Here is a 15,295-nt window from a genome sequence, read left to right as displayed (position 1 = left end):
TTATGTATAGTATGGTCAACAAAAAAAGACACAATTCAAAATAAGAAATGTTCACAAAATGTGTATTGTTTAGCAATACTAAAGCAGAAAATATTAACAAGCAGTTACTCGATAAATGAGATTAAGCTTAAAGTATCCAAAAATTTAATTCTAAATTCCTGCTATTGTCTCTATTCAATTAAACAAAGAAAATGCCACACCAAGGCCATAGCAACAGCCCCCAGCAAGGTACAGAGCACTTAACTTCAACCTATGATAAAAAGTGTAATGTAAAACTAACTGTGGAATAATTATGTCAGATGTAGAGTATTTCACACTTCAGTAGCCCTTAGGCACCTAAACCATGAAATGATTTAGGAAATGAGCTGAGCCTGAAATACATGTTTTAAAGTTAATAGAGTCGTTCATGCAGGGAACAAGTGACCTCAACAACCAAACAGCAATATCACATGAGTTGATATATTTAGTACAGCTGGATATTAGGGAACAACTGCATAACAATACTGCATGTTACATGGACAGCTGTGTCTCAGTCAGAGACTAATACAGCTGCACCAAACTCCAATTAATCTCGAGAGGCGACCAGCAACATGTAGTTCAGGTATAAAACACCACACAATAATACACAAGGGGGATGAACAGCAGTGCCTACCTGTTTGTGTCTTTTCTGAAACCTTTTCTTCCCAAGCTGTTGGCAAAGGTTAAAGTCATTTTCCCTGTCAGAGTCATAGTGGTGGCTGTATTTATTGTTCTTTTGTGGTTTATAAGACAGTCCATTGCTGAATATTTCCCGCTTCTTTTTACTGAGAGGGGTTTGCTGCTTGGTGTCACGGTCATCTGGCATCAAGGGCCCATCTTTCTGCAGAGAGAGATCATATATAATACCAATATGAATAATGTATATTTCATATACCATTTAAATTTAAGAAGCAAAAATGTCTTCTGTACAGTACATTAAATCAATAATCGTTTTGTATTGATGAACGAGATACAGTTTCCAAACAAAATTTTATTGATGTAATATAATTATCCATTGAAAGTAAAATTACTGTTTAAATTGCATTTCCCATTTATTGCACATTAAATTAATTTTTCTATCCACTCAAATCAGTAAAGAAATTGAGCAATTTAGAAATTTATTCCCTTGATGCCTTACATTTTATAACCTCTTTGAGTAAATATGTAAGTTTTGGTTTGGCTGATACATCTTTTTAGGAGAAAAAATACTAAATGGAATGTTTTCAGGAATTGTGTGTGCAGTTTGTAAACCTGTGCAGTTCTGCCTTTATTCTAAAGCCCAAACTGCACATCAAATCAAATGAATGAAAGGCGCAAGGTCTCAAACTGCATTTTCACTTTGGAGACCTTGTTTGGATACAAAGCATCTCATTTATCAGTTGGGACTTAGCCAAACTGCATGACAATGTGTTGCATAATAACAATCGTTATTATTATAAATCACATATTGTTCCAGCTATCTTGCTCACTGAAAATAAAAGCTAAAAAAAAAAATTCCCCTCCATTACAATCTATGACAGCCAAATCTAGCAAGCATTGAACCGGTTCTTGAGGGGAGGCTTAAAAACTTACAGGGCCCCCACACTTAGAGAACACCAGCCCAATGTTGATTAATGCTGTTCCCCCCCTGTTACTCGAGGCCACTAGATACCAGGGTAATACAGTCCAAATATAGGTACTATGTAGTATGCAGTGATTACCTATGAGTGTTCTTGTACTAGCAGAGTAAGCAGTGATAGTGTACTGGGTGACCCAACCTGTTAGGGTTAATGTGGCTATCAATCAATATGCAAAGTGAGTGGACTGTGCAGGGAGCATTAGTCCTCCAGGCAGAACAGTTAAACTAGGGTATAATACACTTTGGCCACAGTACATGTGGTGCTAAGTATGTAACGCAGTTGTTGGAGCTGGTGGCGGTTAGTTCACACATTGTACAACTTAACCAGATCTTATATTTATTGGGTAGAACATGGGCATATGACACAGGGATAGCATATGACACAGGGATATCACAGGTATAACAGCGGTATAGAAAATATATAAGTAATGGCAGCCTGGAGCTTAGGGTATTGCTGGGCATTGTAGTGTGCCAGAAGTAATTGCGTTAAATACACTGGCAGATGGTAGAACTTGTGCCCTATACACTAGCAATAGTGATACAGTGTACATGCTGTTTGGTATTGTGGTTCTGTATGGTTCTGTATGGTGTGAGTATTCTGAGTCCAACTGTTACATGAAATGCCAGGGAGTAAAGATGCACGGAGATGCCAAGCATGAGCACTAGCTCATGTCAGAGGTTGGGCCTGTCCAACTGACTTCAGCAGTTCCTAGTGACCACCGAGTCAGATTACCTTGTCAGTGTACTGGGCGGAGGCAGCGCAAGAGTGAACTCCCTCAGACATCTTGCATACTGGCACTTGAAGCATGTAAGACACCATTACTGATTGGTTGGCTCACCGGAGCTTGATTGGATGAGCAGTGCAAGAGACTGCTGAAAACCACATCAGATGTATGCCAGTTTGCTGGTTTACAAACAAACTACTTAACTACTGCTTAGTAAATCTCTCCCTAAAATGGCAGTAACGCATGCATACTGTTTACCCAGCACCCCCCCCCCCCTCACAGATTTAAGAGCAGGCACCATGTTTTTAAGCCAGCTGCAAAATGCCGCTATTTGCATGTCAAAGGATGGAGGCAGAGCCAATATGATGCAATTTCATTAGAATCTCATTATTTGGCACCGCCCCCTCCCGATTGACCCACAATTGTGGAATTTTGCTGCTAGGGGGAGGGGCCTAATGACATGGTGCCAGCCTGCCAGGTCTGCAAGGTAAGTGTATGTGTGACATATGTGTGTGTATATATGTATGTGTGTGTGTAAGGCATGTGTGACATGTATGTGTGACGGGATTTAGTTAGTTTACCGATGGACGCGATGCCGGCTTTTGAAATCCTAGCGTCGGAATCCCGACCCGGGACTAAACAGCTAAATCCCAACGCCAGTTTAGATACTGACGCCGGAAATCCCATCAGCGGCCACCATGAACGTAAGTATAGCGGGGTGACTTAGGTGTTACTCGTGTGGGTGGGGGATAAATTTAGACACCACAGGTGGTTAGGGTTAGGCACCACTGAGGGGAGTTGGGGTTAGACCCTAAGGGGGGAGGGTTAGGTTTCTGCACCAAGGGGGGAGGGTTAGGTTTCTGCACCAAGGGGGGAGGGTTTGGTTTATGCACTAACCGGGAGGGTTAGGGTGTGGGGTGGTTTAGGGTTAAGGTGCAGGAAGGGAAAGTTAGGTTACAGGCAGAAAGGGGGAGGGTTAGGATACTTATGATCCTGTCGGGATACTAAATATCTGTATGCAGCTGTCAGTATTTTGACAGTTGGCATCCTGACTGCTGGTATTTCATACCCAATCCATGTGTGACACATGTAGATGTGTGTGTATATATGTATCTGTGTGTATATCTATATGTGTGTGTGTGTATATATGACCAGACGAAAGCTGACCAGATAAAAGGGAGGAGGGCAGGAGCAACTGTCCAAAAATCAAAGCGTCTCCATACATTACACTACACTATGTATGGAGGCGATCTCCGTTCACAGCTTGAAGTTGCCTGAACAACAGTTTGGTTGGATCTGACAAGTTTGAAAACCAAACTGAATGACTCAGACGGTTTTAGAGCCATTTTCATGCACCATACACTAAATTATAATCATTCAAAACATTCATTTGCTCAGCTTGTTTGCAAAGTTATCAGGCAGTGTATGGCAAACTTTAGACTTTGTACAACACATTCCACAACAGAAAGCTATGGGAAGTTGGCAACTGCATCATTTCTCTCATGATTGTATAAATGAAAACGTTATCATTCAGTTTATTAGAATAGGTACGGGACCTATCATTAAAGTGGCAGAGTCACAACTCGCAATGGCATGGGAGCAATCACCATGGCATTTCCCTTCCCTACGTGGAGTGCAATCTAAACTGCCCACATATCTGCTTCCCTAAAAACACTTCTGCGTTACCATGTGTATCAGTGGCAGTTGCATGTAAGTGCCCAACTGATATAACCGTTCTGTAAAATTGAGATTGTGTAATCTAAAATGGGGCAGTTGGGAGGTACAGTGCCTGATTAACCATTAGGTTGATTATGCTGCAATCTAAGGAGCCAGGACTTGGGGAGACGAAATGCAGTTGGCAGACTAGGAATACAACTAAGACATAATTCACTCCATGTAGGTGGCGGCATCTTAATTAAAAGAGCTTGTGAGAGATGTATTATCCAGTGTTAGGGGGGATTAGTGGTGTCAGCACACATTATGTGCGCTGATACTGCTTCTCTCCCATGTATTATTATGGGGTTGGGCAGTAATAATGGGGCTGTAAGCGCCCCTGTCATTATCGCCGCTGCTATCTACAAGATAGCATGCAGATGTGCCACCAAATGTTTGAGCGGTCAGTGGCACTGACCATTCCAACGACTACAGCTATCGTTATCGACAGCTGTAGCTGTCATTCCCCTATCACCACAGCAGGGACAGTACTATCCGTGCTGTGGTGGCTGCCAGCTCCGAGTGTGTTTTCTGGGACCACTTAATTTAGTGTGAACATGACATTTCACTGTGGCCTGTTAAAATAGTAAGGAATCCAACATCTTAGGGCCTGATTCACTACTGTACGCTACTGCGATTACGCACGCAATCGGCCAATTGTTGCATACTGCTCATTCGTATGCATTGCAGTACGCGAACTAGCCATTGCGATCAGGACTGCGATCACAGTGAGTACAAAGACCCATCACAGAGTGATTTGAACCATTTGTGGTCGGCCTGAGACCTCATCACGTGCGTGGAAAAGGTCAGGGCTTGTACAAGTGTGCGTGAGCCTGCGATGGTACTCGATTGTACCGATGGTTTTGCAGTCTTGCTAAACATTACAGATGTATAAGGTAAGGTGGACGTCTTTATGCAGTGCTGCGTATGGCATTGCGATCGCAATGGATTAAAATACTATCGCAGTTTAACTACGTGCGTAATCGCTATTGCAGTCACAGTTGCGTTCCGTAGTGAATCAGGCCCTTAGTTCAATGTCCTAATATGATCTAAATCTGGGATTTCTAAAGCTGAGAATGCAGTTAATTAAAGTGATTTATTTAGTTAAGTAGAAACATTCCAGTTATTTCCTTTATATTTTTTGGCTCAATAATATGCAGATTTTGATATATATTAATGTCAAAGGTGTTTTTACTAGCACTATAAAACTTGCAGAAGGAATTAGAGAGCGTATTCAGGGTATAGTAAAGGTACTGTATGGTGAAAAGTCTAGGATTAAGACATGGGAGGTAGTAATACAAGGGGGTACTAGGTATATAAAAGACTTACTGTATAGTATAAATATGAGTAAGACAACCAGTTCAAAAAATAGCATTTACCACATGTTGAAAGAATATTACAGATAGGAGACCCCATGCAGCAGAAACAGACCAGACACCAGACCACAGCAAGTGAATTGGACAAATGTAAACATCTACAAACTGTTGTGGAAATATAAAATGCTTTTATTTTCTATTATGTGTATAAAGAAGTTAAATTTATCCTTTACAGCCACTTTTGTAAAAGCACAGTAATGTTGGGAATTTATTTTGTTGTTAACAAAACCATCCCCAGACTCACCCTTAGCACTTCATCAGTGGGGTGAGTGGGACTCGTGCTTAGCATATACTGTACCTCAAAAGTGCTTACGATGAGTCCCATTAGAAAAAGCTTTATAAAGTCCAAAGATGGGAGAAGGGTTCTAATGCCTAGACCTCCCCTTCTTGCATTCAAAAAAATTCAGGGGAGCACTCATTTGCATTTGACTTTTCAAGTGCATATTATGATTTGGGAAACTATGTGCAGAATCCTGCTGTTTGCTGTTTTAGAAAGGTGGATTAATGCTTAAGCAAGAACCACAAAGTATTTGTTACAGTAGTTTTGTTATAAATAAAATATATGTATATACATATTTGCTTTTTCTTCACTGTTTTGCTATTTCAAATTTAAAAATACTGTATTTTGGTATACGGTGGTGTAACTGTATACCAAGATACTGTAAAACTTTCAAAACACATTATTCATGTAGTTAGACTGCGTATTTCATCTACATTTTGACTTGCATTAGTTTATAATGAAGAGTTAAATGATAATACGCTAAATATAACTGATTATGAAACTGTTAAAAATAGTGATACATTCAATGAACTATCAAATAATAAAATACTCAATGTAACCATAAAATCAAATTCTAACTAATTAAAATAAAATGAATTGCATTGTAAGTTGATTTGATTACATCAGCCAGCAGAATTTGTATTGAGACGAACACCGGAGCCCTCATAGCTGTCCACAAAACCAAGCACTGGACGCAGATCCCCTAAACATCGACTCTTGGATTGAGTCTATGGTTACTCAGGATGTAACCGAGACACTGGAGCTCTGTTGTCTACGTGCGCAATCGCAGACACTGGCTAATACATACCCAGGAAACGGCCCAACATGCCCGCATTTTGGCCAGAACTCCCTGTAACCACCCACATAACAGTCTCCTCCAGTCAATCAATTGTAAGTGAATCCTCACAGTGAGCGCAATCACAATTCATTCACAGCGCATGCGCAATGCGGCTGTGACGCATTTGCAAACCACCCATAATTGCTCAGCTGCGTGAACGTCAGAATAGCGCTCAACTCTGAATCAGGCCCAATATGCAGAAAAACAGGAACTGTTTTTTAAATAAATAAGTCAAATGGGTATATTTACTAAAGGTCGATTTTAATCGTTTAAAATTCGATGTTGGTTTTCTGGGGCTTAAACACATTAACTAACAGACAAGTATTAGTAAATGTGTGATTCAGTTTTAGAAACACAACATCGATGTTAATTGATTTTGATTGATTTTAAATAGATTAAAATCGACCTTTAGTAAATATACCCCTCAGTGTTTCCAAGTCTGTGCATTGATATCCGAAAAGCCAATGTATTCTGCATATTCCGTTGCACTTTACAATTGTAAACATTAATAGAACAAAACTGGGTAATAACAGACAGATATACAGGTAGTATCAGTTTTAACTTTAGCTGAACAAGGTGGAAAGAGTCTTTGCTTTCAACATTTAGACACGCAGTCAGGACAAAATAAGACTTGCCCCAATCCAAATAAACTCTAACGGGTATATTTAAGTGCAGGTTTTTAGAAGTGGAGATGTTGCCCATAGCAACCAATCAGATTCTACTTAACATTTATCAAGCACCTTCTAGATAATAGCTAGAATCTGATTGGTTGCTATGGGGAACATCTCCACTTCTGAAAACCTGCACTTTAGTAAATATACCCCTAACACTGTCTGTACAGACATAGGGGGTCATTCAGACCCGCTCGCCAGCGCAGGACGTTCGCAAGCGGGTCGATGTTGCCCCACTGCGCATGCGCACGACGGACCTAGCTCCGTCATGCGCATGCGCAAGACCCGGATAGCGACGGGCTCTCCGTTGCTCCGGGTCTCGCACCAAAGGGGGCGTGCTGTCGATGCTGAGTGACAGCACACCCCCTTTGGTGGCGTGGCTGCCAGACGGAGGTGTTCCCATGGGAACGCCTACCGTCTCAAGCTGGCCCCACCGACATCAGTAATGATGTCAGTGGGAGTGGTTTTGGCTCTGATAGAGCCAAAATCACTCCTGGGCTTGCGGCAGCGAGACCCTACCGCAGGGTCTCGTTGCAAGCCCGATGGTCGCCATGGTCTTGACCATGGCGACCATCTTTTTGGCCGCTCGCATATGCTGTGGGTGGTCACCCACAGCTATGCGAGCGGCCAGAAGGTCCACGAAGTTCCAGGAAGGTCCAGGAAGTTTGTGTCCGCCATAGTAGACCAGGAGGCCTCTCCATTTTCAGGGAGGAGGGCACTGATTCAGAGCAAGCGCTCTAGTCAGAGCGTTCGGCTCTGAATCAGGCCCATAGTCCCTGTCTGCTTGTAGAAATAAGCACTTTTGGGCACAACACTGCCCCTTTCAATGTTTGTGTTCTGGGACAATAAAGTTTTCCATCTCTAACAGGAGATTAAAACCTGCATTCTATGTAAGCATATTATGTACCACTCTGCTACCAATTATCTTTTCAAAACAGTAGTTTAGATACGCATCTTGCAATGTCCATTGTTATTATAACATTCACAATCATATATGCAATAGTGTTTGTAGCTTTATATAACTACATGCAGTATTTGATAATTTTCTTCATACAGCTTCAATGGGGGTTTAATAACATTGCTCAAATGTCCAAATTTGCACTAAAACCATATGTACCAATAAAGAATTTGTTTATAGCCATCAAGTGTAGGTTAGATAATTAAGGCAAATGTCAAGCAATGTTAGCAGGCTAAATAACTATGAAAAAATCCTCTATTACATACTGTTTCTTCAGTTATAAAAAGCTACTAAAATGTTTGCACTGTGAATATTATTAACAACTCTTTTAAATGAAGCAATTTGCATTTTAGGTTTAGCTGTCCATTAACTCTATGTTATATCACATCAAGGTGTAAAGGAAGCCGCCAGCTAAATTAATGTTAATATAACTTCATGAAGTCTAAGGGGTCTATTCATGATGTTAATATTGTCAGCAGCGACACTTTAGTATCCAACTCGTTGTGAGCTACAGCAGGGGATACAAAATCACCGAAGCAGTTGAACATTGCTCCAGTGTGCACCTGAACTAATCCGACGATCAGTTGGCCCCACGATTTCTATGAATCTTAGCACTGCTGAGTCTGTATAAAGTGCACTACTACTATGTGGCCTACTCTGTATAATGGGCAATACTACTGTGTGGCATACTGTCTATAATGGGCACTACTACTGTGTGGCATACTCTGTGTAATGGGCACTACCACTGTGTGGCATACTGTGTATAAAGGACACTACTACTGTGTGGCATACTGTGCATAAAGGACACTACTACTGTGTGGCATACTGTGTATAAGAGTTACTACTGTGCTGTTGCTCTGAGGGCTTGCCCTGGAGTCGCTCCTGTGCTGAGCTTACGGCACCACATATTGTATTTTTTTACTTTTTGTGGGACATGGCCACGCCTCCCTGATTTGGTCATGCCCCCAGTGTGTCCTGGGTTTTTCTTTTTAAAATATAGCAACTCTAGTTCACACATGAGCCCAAAGGACCTTGCATCTGGTAGAAGGTGCCAAAAAGGGTCAGAGGGATCTGATCGGATGCTCTTCACAACCTGAGACGTCTGGCCACTAGGAAGGAGCTGGGGTGCGGGAACAAATGCCATCTGAAGATGGCGAAGGTTCTTGCCATCAAGCTCTGAAAATTTTGTATTTTCAGAACTTGCTGAATTTAGGTCCCTATACTAGTGTATGGGGACAACAGGACAGATCAGGGCTGAAAGGTAAGCAGGAGATATCTATGATATTTCCTGTGTAACCTTTATAATGAGTGGCTGCGATACTTAATTTCTACAAAAGTAGGTGAAAATGTTTGTAGAAATTAAGGAATGATGAATAGACGCCTTGTGAGCAATATATTTTTTTGTTGAACAGTGAAAAATTTTTTTGGGTATTTTACAATTAAACACTAGAGGCCTATGTATTAATAATTGCGGTACTGCCGAAGTTATAAATATTCCATCTCTCTGGAATAATTTAAATTTTAATGGAAATATCCCGGCTATGTACTACCGGGAATTCGCAGGGACAGCGGCTGCGTTAACCACTGTCCACGCGAGTTATATTCCTGGCATTTCGGAGAAGTCTTTCAATGAAGTGAAAGATTTCCCCGGGAAAAGCTGACACTGCGCATGCGCACAGCGTCAGCTTCCCGGGACTGGCCAGGGGCTGCAGGTGAGAGATTGAAAGATCTCTCTGCTGCAATGGGTGCCCCCATAGGCTTACAGTTGTTTACACCATCTGAAGATGGTGTAAACTACCGGGGCTAAAGCAAAGCTTTTTGGAGTTTAGTACATAGGGGGCAGATCGTAGTCCCCATTGATAATAATGGGGACTGCGATCTGAAGTGCTAATTAGCACTTTCCAAGAGATTTCTGTGAAATTTCCTGCAATGTGCCATTAGTAAATACGATCGATACATAGAATTATGCAGAAACTGCAGTTTCAGCATAATTTTATGTAAAAAATTGTTTGATACATAAGGCCCTAAATCTCTATTCAAAAATTGTGTTAACTTTCTCATACTTTAATAAAGAATGACATATGAAGCAAAAAAACTTCTTAAATGCAAAGAATTTCTCAACCTGTTTTTCCACACATTTTAAAAACTGTAATCTCTGGGGCTTGTCATTGTCAAAACCTTTTTATACTGACATTCCTGATAGTATTGTACACTAAATAGTAGCATGCTGATATCCCATGTAAGCCTGGCCTTGAAAAGCAGACAGCAAAAATGCTCGGAGCATAGATGGCTGAATATATTAGGAACTACAGTTCTGGGCAGAAGGCATATTTGGGAACTAGACCAAGAGGCTTGAGAAACAGGAATTGAAAGAGGCTGTCAGATCATATCTGCAGTGTTGGCGGCAACAACTAATTTGGAAAATGCTTTGACAAGGAAATAGTTTTTGAACTGATTCAGTGATAGCGGAAATTACTCCTTTATTCCTCTTCATATAAATATTTAACAATATGTTACCTTTTCGTAATCTACAACAAACTGTATACTTCTAAATCAAAATATATAAGAAATCCCATAAACATACTGTATATCTAACTACCATCTGCAACAGCAGCTGAAACAAAAGATTACAAAAAAATGTTCTATATTTAAGTGCCAATCTGCTGCTGGACTCTTTGAGTTATCATTTCAGGCACATTAGCACAAAAATACTCATCATAAATTTTAAAGTCAGATTTCTGTAGTTCTAGGCAAACCTTCTTCTACCTGAGAGAAAGATACTTTTATAAACTACTGTATATGTTTGTTCTGTACTACTGCCACCCCATTGTGACAGGAATGTCACAATGGGGTGCAAATTATCAGTTACAGGGCGCGAAAACATTTCTCCTGCTTTGACTATGATCATTTCCTACAGTCGCTAAAAATATACAATATGCACATTGTCAGCTTTGATGCATATACTATATAATGTTTATTTATAATTAAAAAGTGCACCTGTCATCTCAATGTAACAATGTATAATATTTGGCCTATGTCAGTGGTTCCCAAACTGTGTGCCGTGGCACCTTAGGGTGCCTCAGGACACTTGCAGGGGTGCCCCAGGTTGGTGGTCCAGCACCAAATCAAATTATTTATGGTTAATGTAATGTATATATGAGGACAAACAGAAGCGTAAAAGCTGTCCCCACCACATAACTGAACCTAAGGATGACAGGTCAGCACAATTTACTTTAATTTACTACTTTACTACATTTTTTCTGAATCTCTCAATAACAAACTTAAACTTAGGGGTGCCGTGAAAACCATGCTGATACTTTAGGGCGCTGTGATTCAAAAAACTTTGGGAACCACTGGCCTATGCAATTTTCTCTGTTATCATATATAAGCATTGCTATAGCTATCTAAATACCATTAATAATTGACAAGTTGAATTTTTTACTTATTCCCATCATCGTGCTGCCCTCCGTAGCTTGCTACCGAAAATAAGCTGCTGAAGATTGCCTAATTATAGTCCCTCCACTGTGTCGCTCACATCCAGACATAGCTTAGAATATTTTACTAAATCTACTTAATCTCATCTGACATCCCAGAGCCAATTAGGTAAACACATTTTTACTAAATAACAATTTACATAACTTATATCTTTGAGTGTTAGTGGGTGATTAATTTCTCAGGTATGTGCCTCAACGTGCCTGTGGAATGGTCATGGAAGCGCACTCTGCAGCAATGGATCTTTGCTCATTTATTCTCGCAGCCCCATAGAGGTGCGCTGGAAAATGAACAAATAGTGTATACCAAAATAAGCAGTTTACAGTGAGAAGAAAGTAGAAAGCTGTGTAACTCATACAATTATACTGTACAGTAAATGTATAATTAAAGAGAAGGAAGCATCCATGATACGTATATCAACAGACAACATATTTGATTGTAGAAGAGAATGTTTCCTCTTGGAATGTGTAGCTATGTGAAAAACTGTAGAATGTCATTGAATACTAGGAGGCACATTCATCATTAATTGCATTTACATTGCGATCTGGGCACAATATTTAGCACCCATGATCGCATTGCAAAATGCGATTACATTGTCAGGATGTTTTATAGAGCACTCGCAGGGACAGGGGCTCTGAAAAGAGCCCGTCCCTGCGATGTGCTCTGTGTGCTGCCGGGGCTACTGTGCATGCGTGGTCCCGCTGACCGTACATTCACAATGCCATTTCCTTGGAGAGTTCCAGGGGAACCCTCTGCTCGCTGAATCTGCAATGTGTAACCCATAGGCTACAATGGGCTACCGCCATCTTCAGATGGTGATAGCTGCGGGGGCCAAACTTTGGGTTGCTTCGCATACTGGAAATTGGTAAATATGGCAGCATTGCATCCCCCATACAAAACCTTTGGGGATGCAGCTGCCAGCGGAAATGGAGGGACCTCAGCAAGTATCGGAGATATCTGCTGCGGTCCCTCTATGATACAGCTTGGGGTTACTAGGAATTTGCGATTTAAGCCGCAAATATATATTGATAAATGGGCACCCATAGCACTAACTTTAAACTGCCCCAGGTCTTTATTCCTCATCCACCAAACTTTACATTAGACAATACAAATAAGGTCAAGAAACATTCTCCTCACATCCACCAAACCCAGATTCCTCCGTCAAACTGTCATATGGTTACACATGATTGGTTGCTATGGGCAACTTCTTCACTGGTCTACTTCTCCATACATTTCACTGCTTGATACATCAGCCCCTATGTTCTTCAGTATGACCCATTCTATTGCAGATGTTTGACTATGGAGATTTCATGTCAGTAAGCTTGATTTTTTGCACATATTAGAAATAACTGGGGTTGACATGACTGAACAAACTAATTAGAACAGGTGTACACATGTGTTTGGCGTGTCAGGGCCAAAACTAGGATTTTTGTCACTTGGGGCAAGGCCATAATTTGGCGCCTCCCCCCAAAAAATACAACATAGAAGATGAAAAGGGTGTGTGATTTTGTGACACAGTAATGCCCCTTATAACACACTATGCCACACAGTAATGCCCCTTATAACACACTATGCCACACAGTAATGTTCCTTACAAAACATTATGCAACACAGTAATGCCCCTTACAACACATTATGCCACAGTAATGCCCCTTATACATTAAGCCACAGTAATGCCCCTTTTTCATTAAGCCCTAGTATTGCCCGTTATACATTAAGCCACAGTAATGCCCCTTATATATTATGCCACAGTAATGCCCCATATACATTATGCCACAGTAAGGCCCCTTACACATTATGCAACAGTAAGGCCCCTTACACATTATGCCACAGTAAGGCCCCTTAAACATTATGCCACAGTAAGGCCCCTTAAACATTATTCCACAGTAAGGTCCCTTACACATTATGCTACAGTAAGGCCCCTTACACATTATGCCACAGTAAGGCCCTTACACATTATGCCACAGTAATGCCCCATATACATTATACATTATGCCACAGTAAGGCCCCTTACACATTATACCACAGTAAGGTCCCTTATACATTATGCCACAGTAAGGCCCCTTACACATTATACCACAGTAAGGTCCCTTACACATTATGCCTCTATTACATTAAGCCACAGTAAGGCCCCATCTCCCTTCTCTTACCTGCCAGGGCCGTGTTAGATTGGGGTGGAGCGGGATGGGGCTGCCACATGCTGGGGGACTGTCAGTACTGTCATCATTGTAATGTGGCGCCGCTCGTGACCCAAATGGAGCTCACGGAACGGCAGTCTCTGCTGATTGGTTGCCGGTCCGCGAGCACTGATTGGCTTGCGACCAGCACCACAATAGACTGATGGTGTATCTGTGCTTCTCAAGGCCAGGATGCGACTCCAAACCCGCAAGAGCAGCAACCTAGCCTCCCGGAAGCTTCTCCATGGCACCCCCTCAAGACCGGCACCCTGGTCACGTGCCCCCTTTGCCCCCCCCAGTTGCTGCCCTGGGCATGCTGTACTGTATATCACTTCTAATATCCTCAATTTAGAACTTAAAGCTGAAGCAACCCTCTCTCTATTCGCCGATGACATACTCCTCACACTGACAAATCCACTCACGTCCCTTCCCAAACTATTTTGTGAACTCTCTCTCTATGGCAATTTATCGGGATATAAAATCAACCATTCTAAATCTAAAGATCTCCCTCTTCATCTCCCTGGAAGCATGAGGACGCTATTACAATTGAATTTTAATCGTACATGGAAGAGAGACTCGCTGAAATACCTTGGGGTTTTCATCACAAAATCTTATGATTCACTCTACAAAACAAACTACCCCCCTCCTTATCAGATCAATCAATAGAGATATACAACAATGGCAAACGTATTTCCTTTCATGGGTAGGTCACATCAACACAGTAAAAATTAACATTCTCCCTAAATTGCTATACCTTTTTCGGACACTGCCAGTACCTGTCCCTTCTCACACTCTCAATACTCTCCAATCCACACTTTGAAAATTTGTTTGGAATAACTAAAAAAAAAAAGTTTGAGATATTCTTCCCAAACGATCCCAGAATGGAGGGCTGGGGCTACCTATTCTACATCGATACTATAATGCATCTCAACTAAGTCAGATGACCGCCTGGCACTCTCCCCATCATGCTAAGAGATGGGTCGATTTGGAAAGCAACCTGGTGGATGTACACTCGATTTCTTACATACCATGGTTGCCCCATAAACACAGACCTAACCCCACTTTTTTGTTTCCTACTGTCTCGCTGATACTTAACTGGGACTAGCTCAATAAAAAACTGAATCTTTCTTTGCACCCTTCCCCCCTAACTCCCATTTGGTATAATCCTGCATTTTCCCCAGGCCTATCACCTGTAATGGCTCTCCCTTGGATCCCGGCTGGCATCACAAGATTTCATCATATCCTCAGGAAATTTTCCCATACGTCTTTTGCAGATATTCAAGAAAAATACGGGATTCCCAACTCACTCCATTACTAATACTTAAAAATTTGTCATTTTGCTACCTCATCCTCCCCTGGTCACTCCTCATCCACTCCCACCCCCTTAGAAAGACAATGCATTTACAGACCTAACGACAAAGGGGCTATT

General features: G+C 41.4%; 1 protein-coding gene across 5 annotated transcripts in view; it reads right to left on the bottom strand.

The window, feature by feature from the left end:
* The window catches only part of AUTS2 (activator of transcription and developmental regulator AUTS2), a 1,638,780-nt gene that overhangs the window by 1,250,978 nt on the left and 372,507 nt on the right, over positions 1–15,295 (bottom strand). For all 5 annotated transcript variants that reach the window (XM_088445914.1, XM_088445917.1, XM_088445916.1 and 2 more), the window contains one exon: positions 653–859. In XM_088445914.1, the coding sequence (XP_088302040.1) occupies positions 653–859 (207 nt within the window). The remainder of the gene's footprint in view (positions 1–652; positions 860–15,295) is intronic.

Source organism: Taudactylus pleione, unplaced genomic scaffold, assembly GCF_031769625.1.
Source record: "Taudactylus pleione unplaced genomic scaffold, aTauple2 ptg000391l, whole genome shotgun sequence".
In the NCBI taxonomy this organism is placed as follows: Eukaryota; Metazoa; Chordata; class Amphibia; order Anura; family Myobatrachidae; genus Taudactylus; species Taudactylus pleione.
This window is presented reverse-complemented; position numbering and strand designations above follow the sequence as displayed.